This window comes from Podarcis pityusensis, assembly GCF_964106645.2.
Source record: "Podarcis pityusensis genome assembly, chromosome: 5".
Taxonomy (NCBI): Eukaryota; Metazoa; Chordata; class Lepidosauria; order Squamata; family Lacertidae; genus Podarcis; species Podarcis pityusensis.
This window is the reverse complement of record NC_138032.1, coordinates 816,659-829,701: the sequence shown is the minus strand read 5'-3', so window position 1 is coordinate 829,701 and position 13,043 is coordinate 816,659. Positions and strand designations below refer to the sequence as shown.

Here is a 13,043-nt window from a genome sequence, read left to right as displayed (position 1 = left end):
ATCGTCTGCGCATGCGCAAGTGGCGAAACCCAGAAGTAACATGCTCCGTTACTTCCGGGTCGCCGTGGAGCGTAGCCTGAAAACGCTCAACCTGAAGCACATTTAACCCGAGGTATGACTGTACTATTTCTGGGATAGCAGAGTCTGTAACCTGAAGCGTCTGTAACCCGAGGTACCGCTGTATCCTCTCCTAGTATCTACAACATTCCCACATCAGACAGTTCCCTTCCGCACCTCACCCTCAGCCACGATTCCTGCCTTGCAGAGGGCTGGACTAGAGGACCTTTGGGGATCCCTTCCAACTCCTGGGCTGCAGTGGAGGTGGAGGGAAGGCAGAGAAGGGAGGGGGAGAGGAGATCCGGACCCTCCCTGCCCAGAGCGATGCAGCAGACAGCAGGGAGAGGGACCTGCCCTGGTCCTGGGCTCACCGGTTTCCTTCCTGAGGACCTTGACCAGGACGCCATTGTGGGATTCCACCAGCCGGTGCAGCTTCACGGATTGCTGTGGACATGGAAAGAAAAGAGGCGCATCTCTCTGGGAAGCAGCCAAGAGCCGCCCAACGGCCCCTGGCCCTCGTTTCCCTGATGCGCTTCCAGCGCCAGGAAAGGGAACAGGATTGGTATCCCAGCCAACCAGTTTACAGCCCAGGCAGCAGCTGTAGGGAGGTCAGCTCCCTGCTTTGAAGGGGCCCTTCCGACCTCGCAGGATTCCAGCTGCAAAGTCTTCTTCACACAGCACAGAGTTAAACTGCGGAACTCCCTCCCACTGGAGGCAGAGACAGCCAGCAACTTGGATGGCTGTCAAAGAGGACTGGGCAAATTCATGAAGGGGGAGAGGGCTATGGATGGCTGCTGGCCACACTCTCTTCCCAGTTGGAGGCAGTCGTGCTTCTGAATCCCAGTTGCTGGAAACCACAGGAGGGAAGAGTCCTGCTCTTGTGATCAGATCCTACAGGGACCAGGGTAGCAGGTGGGGCCCATGACTTACATCATAGGAGCCTACACAACACAAAACACGGCTACTGTACGCGGGTTTCATTTTATTTGTTTTTTATCTTATATTTTGGAAATGTACATTCAGCTTTTTTTCCCTTTAATTTTTTTTGGGGGGGGGCAAGGGAGTGGGGCCGTGAGCTAAAGCACTAGGGATGTGGGTGGTGCTGTGGGTTAAATCACAGAGCCTAGAACTTGCCGATCAGAAGGTTGGTTTGAATCCCCTTGACGGGGTGAGCTCCCGTTGCTCGGTCCCTGCTCCTGCCAACCTAGCAGTTCGAAAGCACGTCAAAGTGCAAGTAGATAAATACTGGCGGGAAGGTAAATGGCATTTCCGTGCGCTGCTCTGGTTCGCCAGAAGCGGCTTAGTCATGCTGGCCACATGACCCGGAAGCTGTACGCCGGCTCCCTCAGCCAAGAAAGCGAGATGAGCGCCGCAACCCCAGAGTCGGCCACAACTGGACCTAATGGTCAGGGGTCCCTTTACCTTTAATTCCGGCATGGCCTGAGGTCGATGAGGTGCCCACCCCCCCACCCCGCCTACCTGGGCGAGACCCCTCCCTCCTGCTCACCTTCCTGAGGTCATACACGGTGAGAGAGATGGAGAGTAGAGACATGAGGATGATGGCCACAGAGTACTCAATGTATTCCTCCGCAAACCACAGGCAGACGCTGAACAGCTGGAAGACGTAGAACGGGTTCAGCACCTGCCCAGCAACAGAAAAGAGAGGGGAGGCTGGGTGAGGGGCACTCGCAGGCGGCTTTCTGCCACGACCCACCCCTTGTGCCCCTTGGCCACACCAAGAGCAGGAGCCTTGCCCCATCCTGAACGAATTGGCGGCGCTCTCTTAGCGATACAAAAGTAGCCCAAGCAAAACCTTCTCTCTGGCATTTCTCTGGATTTTGATTGCTTAAACTTTTGGTAAACTGCTTTGAGGGTGGTTGTTGTTGTTGTTTTGCAATCAAGTGGTATATAAATTTGATGAACTAAATAAAATAAACAGATGTGGGGGAACCAGAAACTAGGGTGCTTTTCAGAGGGCTGGGCTGGTGGTTTGGAGGGGAAGGAAATGGGGAGTCTCTGAATCTTTCTGCCCTGCAGAAAAGTCAAGATCATTGGGTGGGTGGGGGTCTCCAACTCCTCTCCTTCTCCCCCTCCCTGACCCCTGGCCATGCTGGCATCTTCCTGGGGCTGATGGGAGATGGGCAACTTCTGGGGTGCCCCACTGAGGCTCAGCATCCCTGCCCCCTGGAAACTTCCTCCCCCCCCCTTTGGTCCAACCGTGACTCAGAAAAGGCCGCCCCTCCCACCTCACATTTGGCCCAGCATGGGGGGCCTAATTCCTCCCCGGAGGCCTCTTTGCAAGCCAGGCTTTCATGAGACCGACTTGGCTCTCGGTCAGTTCCCAAAATCTCCAAATTCCGAATGATGATGGTGGCAGGACTGGCCGCTGGAGTGAGAGCAGGATGTTCTGGCGGGAGCAGGCTAAATCTCTTGTTGATTAAAGGGCTAATCTGCCTGCCTTGGCTTCCCGGCAGGGCAGCGTCACCCTGGAGATGGGGAGCAGCTAACAGGGCCCAACCACCAGGAGCCAAGGAGGACCTCAAGGAAAGAGGCAGGAGAGGACGATTCTTCAGCTGCCTATTATGTGATGCATTCGTGGGCCTTGATACCATAAACCCTGTGATGGGGAGGTACAGTACATAAATTTAATAAAGAATAAATAAAGAACATGACATTTTGTAAAGATTTATACACCACTTGATTGTAAAAAAACAAAACAAAACAAAAACCCTCTCAAAGCAATTTACAGTGGTACCTTGGTTCTCAAAAGCCTTGATTCCCAAACACCAGAAACCCGGAAATAAGTGTTCTGGTTTTCAAACGTTTTTCAGAAGCCGAACTACCGATGCAGCTGTTGGCTCTTGTTTCCCGGGGCACCTGCACCAATCAGAAGCCGCGCCTTGGTTTTCGAACATTTCAGAAGTCAAACGGACTTCTGGAACGGATTAAGTTCGACAACCAAGGTACCACTGTATTTGGCGCTTTTGGTTTTGCTATTTATTTTGTGTTTTTCTTTTTGAGGCTTTTTCAGTTTTTGTGACTGTGTGGAACCCAGTTCAGTAGATTAATCCATTTTGCATTACTTTCTATGGGAAAGTGTGCCTTGGTTTTGGAACGCTTCGGTTTTGGAACGAACTCTGGGAACAGATTGAGTTTGGGAACCAAGGTACCACTGTACAAAAAAAAGATAAGAGTATTTGCAGCAAGATAGACATAGATAAACAGAGATAGCTGCCTCCTGGCAGGAAGAAGCACCTCTTTGAAGAGCAGCTTCCAGACGGGCGCGATCTCGACGTCGATGGCGTTGGGTCCACAGATGACCCTCCTGCAGATGACCAAGAGAGAGAAAAGGGAGTCCATGGGATGGCTGGTCCACCACTAATAATAATAATATAATAATAAAATTTTATTTATATCCCACCCTCCCCAGCCGAAGCCAGGCTCAGAGCGGCCAACAACAGCAAAAGTAACACAGTTTACATAAAATCACAATCAATTAATTGAAATACAAGGGGCTCCTGAGGCACCTGCCACCCCTTCCCACGCCGGGGGGGGGGGCAAGGGGGAGGCAAACAGCAGGAGCTTTTAAGGGACAGAAAGGGGGCGGACGTCAGGAGGACGTTCCCCACCCCGTAAGGGGCCTGGTTCATCAGGGACATGAACCGGCTGTGCCCTTTGAAGGATGCCTGCTTGCAATCTTCTTGGTGCCACCTTGCAGAAGGGACCTCCGTGGGGGTTCTGTCCCCCCCCCCCGACTCTCTGGGGCTTCCATCTCAGAGGGATGGCATGTGAGGGCCATAAGAGTTGGAAGGGACAACGAGGGTCATCACCAATCCCACCCCCCTGCAATGCAGGAATCTTCTTGTCCAGCACGGGACTCAAACCCACAACTCTGAGATTCGGAGTCTCGTGCTCCACGGACTGAGCTAGCCCTGTGTGGGGCTCCTGCCTGCCCTTTTGGAGACCCCCGCCGCTCCTGCCAAGGTGAGGGGAGAGACTCCACCAGGCAAGACCTCCTCCCACCTGCCTTGCCTCACCCTCCAGTCTCTGCTTCTCAATTTGTATTGTATTACCGTATTTTTCGCTCTATAACACGCACCCGACCATAACACGCACGTAGTTTTTAGAGGAGGAAAATCCGTAGGCATGCCACCCGTAGGCATTCCCTCCATAACACGCACAGACATTTCCCCTTACTTTTTAGGAGGAAAAAAGTGACTGTTGTGGTGCAAAAAATACGGTATTTTATGCACTGGGGCTTGCCGTTGTTTTATTGATTGTAGTTTGGAAATTATTTGTTGTAATTGTTAAGAGTGGGTTTCTGTTTAATTTTTATATGCTGATATCATTCTATACTATTCTAATGATTGTTGAATGTTACTTTATTTGATGTAGATTGCTTATTTTAAAGCTGTTTTATTATCACATTTTTGTATTGCATTAGATTGCTGTACATTCTTTGTTTCTTCAGCTTGCAAACCGCCTTGAGTATTGTAAGATAGAAAGGCGGTATACAAACGAAAAGTGATGATGATGATGATGATGCTTTGAGCGGCTGATTTTAGACCAACCACAACTTCTTCCATATTGGATGCATGCATGTTCTGATTCCTGCTTTGCAGGGGGCTGGACTAGATGAGCTCTGGGGGTCCCGTCCAACTCTAGGATTCTGTGAAGCAAGTACCTGATGCCCTGCTCTGCGCTGGTCAGCCCAGACCCAAACTTTGCATGGATCTCTGCGCAGGTGTGTGTCTCCTCAAGGACCCTGCAAGAGAAGGAGACCTGCCGTAGCACCACAAGAGAGCCTTTGTTCCTGCCCAGTGCTTTGCCGGCGACAGGCGGCAGCCGGGCGCAAGGTGACTCACCCGACCTTCACGAACCGCTTGGCAGAAAAGTCCCAGGCATATCGGATCTTCTGCACTTGGAGGCACCTCGCCTGGAAAACCAAACAATGGGTGCAAGTGTCAAGGGAGGAAAGCTGTTCCATTTAACATTTGTTAAAAAGCCTGAAGAATTTTTTAGTTACAGATAGGTAGCCGTGTTGGTCTGCCATAGTCAAAATAAAAAAAATCCTTCCAGTAGCACCTTTAAGACCAACTAAGTTAGTTCTTGGTATGAGCTTTCGTGTGCAAGCACACTTCTTCAGACTTCAGACTTCACACTCTGAAGAAGTGTGCTTGCACACGAAAGCTCATACCAAGAACTAACTTAGTTGGTCTTAAAGGTGCTACTGGAAGGATTTTTTTTTATGAAGAATTTTTGTTAGGGATTGTAGGGAAAGATCTGCCAAAAAAGCTGAAAAACATCTTCATGTATGCGACAACGGCCGCGAGAGTTTTAATAGCACAAGGATGGAAGACTGAAGGAACTCCAACTAAAGAATCATGGCAAGAAAAATTGGTGGACTATGCAGAACTGGCAAAACTGACATACAAGCTACGGGACAAGGATAACTGTGACTTTAGAGATGAATGGGAACCCTTTACAAAGTATTTGAAGACGCAACAAAGCGAACTGGACTCCTTGGCTGGCTTTGAATAAACATTCACAAACTTTTTATTGATAATAATCAGCTAAATAGTTTGAGGATTTATACTACTGTGTAACATGCAGAAAACAGCATTTTTCGAGAAATCAAAGACTGGAACTGATGGAAGTTGGGGGGTGGGTGGGTTCTGTGGGGGGAGGGAAGGGAGGGAGGAAAAATGGGGGGGAATAAGGATGATATGTTTCTGGATAATATGATTTGTTTTAATTTTGAATAAAAAGTTATTTAAAAAAAAGAGGGAGGAAAGCTGCCCCCGCTCTTGGCTGCTCTCCCGGCTGAGAGAAGCTCCAGAGCTGCAGGTGGCTGAGGTGGGATTCGAACAGGGAGCTTCTGGGGCTGCAGGTGAGGCTCTGAGCCACCGCACGACCCTCGGCCCCAGCCAGCCTTCCTCGCAGGACCAGACTCCTCTGCTGAGACATTGTTCCCGGCAGAGTCCAGCCCCTTTTCACTTTCCGCTCAGAAGCCACGACTGATGCATTCGTTTTTCTGATCTATTATTTCGGGGTGTTGGGATTCCACCGATGCCCGCACCCCAGCCTCCTTCTGAAACACATCCCTTGAAGGATGCCACCCTCCAAATCTTGCCAGCCAGCATTGGAGGGTGATGCATAAGAGCGGGGGTAGGCAACCTAAGGCCCGGGGGCTGGATCTGGCCCAATCGCCTTCTAAATCCAGCCCGCGGATGGTCCGGGAATCAGCATGTTTTTACATGAGTAGAATGTATGCGTTTATTTAAAATGCATCTCTGGGTTCTTTGTGGGGCATAGGAATTCGTTTTGGGTTCCCCCCCAAAAAAAAATACAGTCATACCTCATGTTAAGTTTGCTTCATTATACATTTTTTCAGGTTGCATCCCGCGGTGACTCTGAAGTCCCGGAAAGGGTTACTTCCGGGTTTCACTGCTCTTTGCTGCTCGCGCATGCGCAGATGTGCAAAATGACATCACGCGCATGCGCAGAAGCGGTGAATCGCAACCTGTGCGTGTGCAGACGCGCCGCTGTGTGTTGTGTTCTGCTCATGTTGTGAACGGGCCTCTGGAATGGATCCCGTTCGCAACCAGAGGCGCCACTGTATAGTCTGGCCCCCCACAAAGTCTGAGGGACAGTGGACTGGCCCCCTCCTGAAAAAGTTTGCTGACCTCTGCATAAGAGGGTGGGAGCTGGTGGAGCATTAATGCAGTAAAACAGAACAATAAATCACCCTGGCAAGGAGGAGTACCAGGAGGAATGGATGAAATTCAAAGACTATTGACTTAAATACGCTAAGATAATTTAATTGGAAAAACTTGCAAATATCAGATAGGCTTAGGATTTAATTATGTGATGTTAGAAAATAATGTGTTTAAAGTTAAAATGAAAAGAAAGAAAGATGTTAAGTGATTATGTTAATTTTATGAGAAAAATTGGTTTTGGAAAACTGTTACAATGATATACACTGAAATTCAGCCGGGGGGATTTGAGGACGTCACTTAACAATGTCACTAAGATTAGATCAAGTACAGTTAAGACTTATGTTTGTTTGTCTGTCTAAAATTTTGGAAAATCATTAAAAATAAATGAAAATAAATAAATAAATGACCCTGGCAGGGCGGCAGTAACAGCAAGCACAGCCCTCATCCGGGGGTTGCGTTCCCAGCCACAGCCAGACCCCTCTGGGAAGCACATGGCATCTCCTGGGATAATCCAGAGGCGCACTTGGCTACCCAGGAAGATGGGAGGAGGCTTCTATGGGCGGGGCTAGAGCAGTGAGAGTGGGAGGAGCCTCTGGTGGGCAGAGCTGAGGGGAGGGGAGGAGCCAAGCAGGTTGCAGGGGCGGGACTGTAGAGTCGGGATTCAGCCGTCGGAAACAGCGTCCGGGCGGAAATCGCTGGGATGTCCAGGAAAAAGCTCAACAACTTCTGTGTCCGGATTTTCACTTTTTGAAATATAGGAAACCTAGGGCCGTACCACGTGGTAGAGCCCCCCCCCAGAGGCAGCAGGATTCCCTAGGGGGCCCATTATCATCATCATCATCATCATCATTGTTATTATTATTATTATTAGAATTTATATACTGACCTATACCCGGAGGTCTCAGGATAGTTCACAGAAAAGATCACAATATATAAAATCAAAATAAGAACAATAACCCAATAACACACATCCCCCAAAATAGCCACATTTTAAAAAGGTCTACGATGTCCATCAAGTTGTAAATGACCCTCAGACTTTGAGAAGCAGCTATCGGCAGATCAAGCTCATCAGCTTGTTGAATTAATTAAACTAAATCACTGGGGGGGGGGGTGTTATTGTTGTATCTGCTCTTTTATTGCATTGTGAAATTGCTTTGAGATGCTTCCCAGGAGGCGATCAATAAATGAAATCCAGGTATCATAATTGGGGGCCCCGTGTGACGCCACCATCCAGCCCCTCGGTTCCGGGTTCCCCCTTACTTTCAACTCCGGCCTCGCGATGACTTTGTTCAGGAGAGAGCCTTCGTCAGCAAGGAGGGGGTGCGTGGGGTCAAGGCGAGCCAGGGCGGCCACAGAGAGCCAAACCACCTTCTTCCGGGTGTAGACGTGAAATTCGTCCTGGAGAAAAGCGAGCAGAAGCCCAAATGATGATGAGTCCTGGAACCACAGCGCAGGTAATGAGGAGGACCTGGGTGGATCAAAGAGGCAGGATCCTGCCCTGCCTTGCCACAGGCTCGCATCTAACCACTTACTGGGGTGAGACTGGCGCTTCTTGTGGCAAATCCACTTGAGGTTATTCCACTGGTCAGGCAAGTCAGATTTCCGCCTGACTTTACTCTCTACCCCTTTTGAGCAAGCTCCCTGGGCCCAGATGCTTACTGGGCCTCTTACGCACGAGACAGGTAAAGCACATGAAAGAATCCTGCATTAAGAACCCTCTCCTCCCTTGACCAGACCCCACCGGGAGTCCTGTGTCCATTTCTGGACACCACAATTTAAGAAAGATATGAACAAGCTGGAAGGTCTGCAGAGAAGGGGGGCCAGGACAATCAAGGGTCTGGAAGCTGAGCCTGATGAGGAACGGTTGAAGGAGCTGGAGAAGAGGAGACTGAGAGGACGTACGAGAGCCATCGTCAGACACCTGAAGGGCTGTCCCATGGAGGAGGGAACAAGTTTGTGTTCTCCTGCTCCGGAGGGTAGGACTCGAACCCATGGCTTTGAGTTATGAGATGCCAACTCAACATTCGGAAAAACCTTTCTGACAGTAAGAGCTGCTTGGCTGTGGAATGTCTTGCTTGGAAGGCGGTAGACTCTCCTTCCTTGGAGGTTGGGTGGCCATCGGTCAGGGATGCTGTAGCTGACAACCTTGCATTGCCAGGGATTGGACTATCAGCGGTTCTCAACCTGTGGGTCCCCAGATGTTGTTGGACTACAACTCCCATCATCCCAGAGCTCTGGCCTTGCTAGCTAGGGGTGATGGGAGTTGTAGTTCAACAACATCTGGGGACCCACAGGTGGAGAAAGGCTGGACTAGATGAACCTCAGTGGTCCCTTCCAACTCTACAATTCTATGATTCGAAGGGTGCTGGGAACTGTAGCTCCACAGTTCCCAGGATTAATTGAGGGGACCCGTGCACTTGAAATTTATGGTGCCTACGCAGCCTCTGAGGTCTGATTTAGCCATTAAAAATGGGGTTTGGATCCAAATAGTTCAAGAAGCTTTCATAACCAAGCAGTGGGGGCCGAGTTTGCAAAACACAGGATTGAGAATAGAGTGCCTAGAGCGCTGGTGGGTCGTAGAGCCCCTGGAGGGGGGTATTATCTAGGGTGGCACTGGAGATGAAAAATACAATGCCCCCCTTCTGAATTTTATGGTTTCATTATCTTCCTTAGAGGGTCGTGCCACCTGCTAACCTGAAGAATGCTTTTATGGGGTGGAATAGGGCAGTGTGCACTGGGGATGAGTTTATGGAACCAGGGGGACAGGGCCCCCACCCCAAAAAACTGAGAACCCCTGGCCAAGACCCTTGGGTTTTCCAACTTCCCACTACCAACATTTCCAGAACAAAATCTCCTCCTACTGTGGTGCAGAGCAGGACAACGTCGGCCTCTTCCAAGTCGCAGGGCACACAGTTTGCCCACACGTCCCACTCGGGCTTCCAGTAGAAGAGGAGGAGGAGGACTCCGCAGGACAGGACGTACCCAGCGAGGCACAAGGCCCTCCGGCAGACTTCGGTTTTGTAGCCAAACATCTCCTGCAGATGAAAGGGCATGGGAAGCATCGTAGGTCAAGAAACATCCTCTCCCCACCTTTCGTGAATCAGCCCCTTTCCTAATCTCTGCCCACCCAAAACTCACATGTCTGCATTGCGCTCTCTGCCTCCAAGATGCTAATCTAAGAACAGCCCACACCCTCCGAGGCTGGAGCTTGCATTCCCCAGGTCTAGAGAGGCCATCTTCAAGAATATTGAGATGCACGGGGCAAAGGGATTAAAGGCAGAAGGTGTGCATAGATGCCAGAGGCTGGGACATTTTGCGGAAAGATGAGGAGCTTTGGGGATGGAATTTCCAATCCGATTTGGGATTCGATAGCGGCTGCTATCTTTGTTTTGGGTGTTCAAAGCACCTCCGCCCCACACCTCCACCTACAAGCTCCTTGAATGAAAAGCCTACGGCATGCGCAGGCAAACTAAGGCCCGAGGGCTGGATCTGGCCCAATTGCCTTCTAAATCCGGCCCGCAGACAGTCCAGGAATCCGCGTGTTTTTACACGAGTAGAATGTGCCCTTTTATTTCAAATGCATCTCTGGCTTATTTGTGGAGCATAGGAATTCCTCCATTTTTCTTCTTCCAAAATATACTCCGGCCCCCCACAAGGTCCGAGGAACCGCAGACCGCCCCCCTGCTGAAAACGATAGCTGACCCCTGGCCTTAGGAGAGATTGCAGGAAGCCTCAGTGTTTGTGATTCCTGGGGGCTGAACTAGATGACCCCCTTGGGCCCCTTTCCAACTCTGCCATCCCATGATTCCATTTCACATTTGATCGACCAACCTCGACATTTTGGCCCTGGGTAGGTGCTTCCCGTCCCCTCCCAAGTTTATATGCAATTTGAAATTGTAACCAGCCCCACACCATAGGGATTCTGTAGGCTACGCCTCCGGAAATTCACACGAGCTCCTCTCTGATTTCTGTTCATTGACCATGTGTGCATGTGAGTGATTTTATACACAACCCCACCATGTTTTCCTGGGCAGCCCTGACAATACTAAGAAGGGAACTTTGGGATTTAATGGGAAAGAGCAGGCAGATAAGAGGAAGAGCGTCTGTCCGGCATGCAGAAGGATCCCGGTTCACTTCCTGATGGCTTCTCCAGGTACAGCTGCACCCCCATTTCCCAAACTGATACGATACGATATCTTTATTGTCATTGTCCCATACAGAACAATGAAATTGAAAATCTACATAAAACATTCAAAAACTCCCAAAAACTCGAAACCCCATTTTAAAATACAATATACTATAGAGACTCCTTATGCTGTGTTTAGAACCAGAATGGCATTTGTGTAGAAACTGTTTCTCAGGCGGCTAGTCCTAGCCTTTATAACCCTGTACCTTCTTCCAGAACGCAGAAGCTGAAAGAGATCACTATCCTGCGCTATCTCTGCAGCTTCCTTATGGCACCTGGAAGCATAGATTTGATCCAAGGTGGGAAGAGGGCACCCAATTATTCTCTCTGCAGTCTTGACAACCCTGGACAACATTGTTTTTCCCCTGACCGTGCAGCTCCCAAACCACACACACAGACCGTAAGTCAATACACTCTCCACAGTGCAATGGTGAAATGCCATCAACAGGTCCTTTGAGAGATTGTTTTTCCGGAGGATTCTCAGAAAATTTAACCTCTGCTGTGCTCTCTTCACCAGGTCTTTGCTGTTTTATCCCCAGGTTAGGTCGTCTCTCAACTCCATTCCCAGAAATCGAAACACCAAGACCTGTTCCACGCACTTCCCCTCAATAATATGTGGCTGAATATTCAATTTACATTTCCTAAAGTCCACAATGGTCTCTTTTGTTTTCTTTAAGTTAAGGAGTAATTTGTTTTTTCTGCACCACTCCCCCAACTGCTCAACTGAGTTGTAACTATTTGCATATGTCAATCACAATCCATCCTTCCTGCGTTCCCCGGGTCAAATGGAAAATGCACGGAATCTGCATGAATCCGCTTCTTTGAGCAGGTGTCTTTCAGACCTCTTGACATGGAGGAGGTTGAGAGACCAACCTGCCCCTGAAGCCGCTTGGGACATGGAACAGAAGAGCATAAGAGAAGCCTGCAGGATCAGGCCAGCGCCCCATCCTGGCCAGCATCCTGTTCTCACAGTGGCCGACCTGATGGCCCAATGGAAGAAGCACAAGCAGGATCCGGGCACAAGAGCAACCCTCTCTTTGGGCAGTTTCCAGCAACTGTCATTCAGAAGCATCCCTGGCCCTCTCCTCCCCCTCCATGATTTGGTCCAATCCTCTTTTAAAGTTATCCCAGCTGATGGCCTCTCTCTGTGGAGGCACAGCAAAGCCCTCGTGGCAAGTAGCCTTCAACAGCCACGAATTTGCCTAATCCTCTTCTCTCTTCTCTTTGGCAATCCCTTGTAGCCGAGTAAGATTGCCTTCCATGAACACAGTTTTTAAAAGTGAGTCCATAAGTGACTGTGGAGGCCAATTCTGGATCCACACGTCCTTCCACAGTGGGGACATGGGTTTCCGGGTGGGAGTTGATCACGGTGTGGATTTGCCATGCGTGCCTTCCTCTTAGCACATTTCTCCCTTGCATCCTGAGTTCGAGTGTCTTCAAAGCCCATGACACCTGTTATGTACTGAAGCTCTCACCCTGGGCCAGCAGGGGGATACTGTAGATAGTTTTCACTCAGGTCCACATATGCAAATAAGGAATTGAAAGTGACGTTCAGTGATTGGATAATTACAGAAAGTTGTTACTGTTGCGTTGTAGTGGAGTTCTATATAAGCAGGCTGGCTGAACCCTTCAGTTCAGTTCTGTTCTGGCCTGTGAATAAACAAGAGCTGTTTGAAGAATTGCTGTGTCGTCTGATATGTTCACCCACAACTTAAGAACACCTTTGGTAAAGGCTGTTCTCCAACTGGAGCGCTCACAGGCCAGTGTTTCCCAATTGTCGGTGTTTATGCTACATTTTTTTAGATTTGCCTTGAGACAGTCTGTAAACCTCTTTTGTTCATAAGACACCCAGGCTGATGTCCATCACTGCTTCTAGTGGGAGGGAGTTCCAGAGTTTCACTATGTGTAGCACAAAGGAGCACTGTATCTGTCTCCACCACCACAAAAAGTTGAGACGGGAACCACAGAAAAACTGCAAATCCAGGCTCAGTATCTGCTTATGACTTGGCAAGTGACGAAGTTTTTGAGAGGCAGAGGCCAATGCCAGCGTGAAGACGATACTCTGCATGGCAGATACTCTT

General features: G+C 49.6%; 1 protein-coding gene across 4 annotated transcripts in view; it reads right to left on the bottom strand.

Annotated features, from left to right (window-relative positions):
- Positions 1 to 13,043, bottom strand: part of LOC308478107 (putative cation-transporting ATPase 13A4) — a 56,900-nt gene that overhangs the window by 39,035 nt on the left and 4,822 nt on the right. For all 4 annotated transcript variants that reach the window (XM_081007387.1, XM_081007389.1, XM_081007390.1 and 1 more), the window contains exons 2-8: positions 9,638 to 9,811; positions 8,037 to 8,174; positions 4,923 to 4,993; positions 4,742 to 4,822; positions 3,313 to 3,382; positions 1,565 to 1,699; positions 429 to 501 (exon numbers count right to left, since the gene is read on the bottom strand). In XM_081007387.1, coding sequence (XP_080863513.1) covers positions 429 to 501; positions 1,565 to 1,699; positions 3,313 to 3,382; positions 4,742 to 4,822; positions 4,923 to 4,993; positions 8,037 to 8,174; positions 9,638 to 9,811 — 742 coding nt within the window. The remainder of the gene's footprint in view (positions 1 to 428; positions 502 to 1,564; positions 1,700 to 3,312; positions 3,383 to 4,741; positions 4,823 to 4,922; positions 4,994 to 8,036; positions 8,175 to 9,637; positions 9,812 to 13,043) is intronic.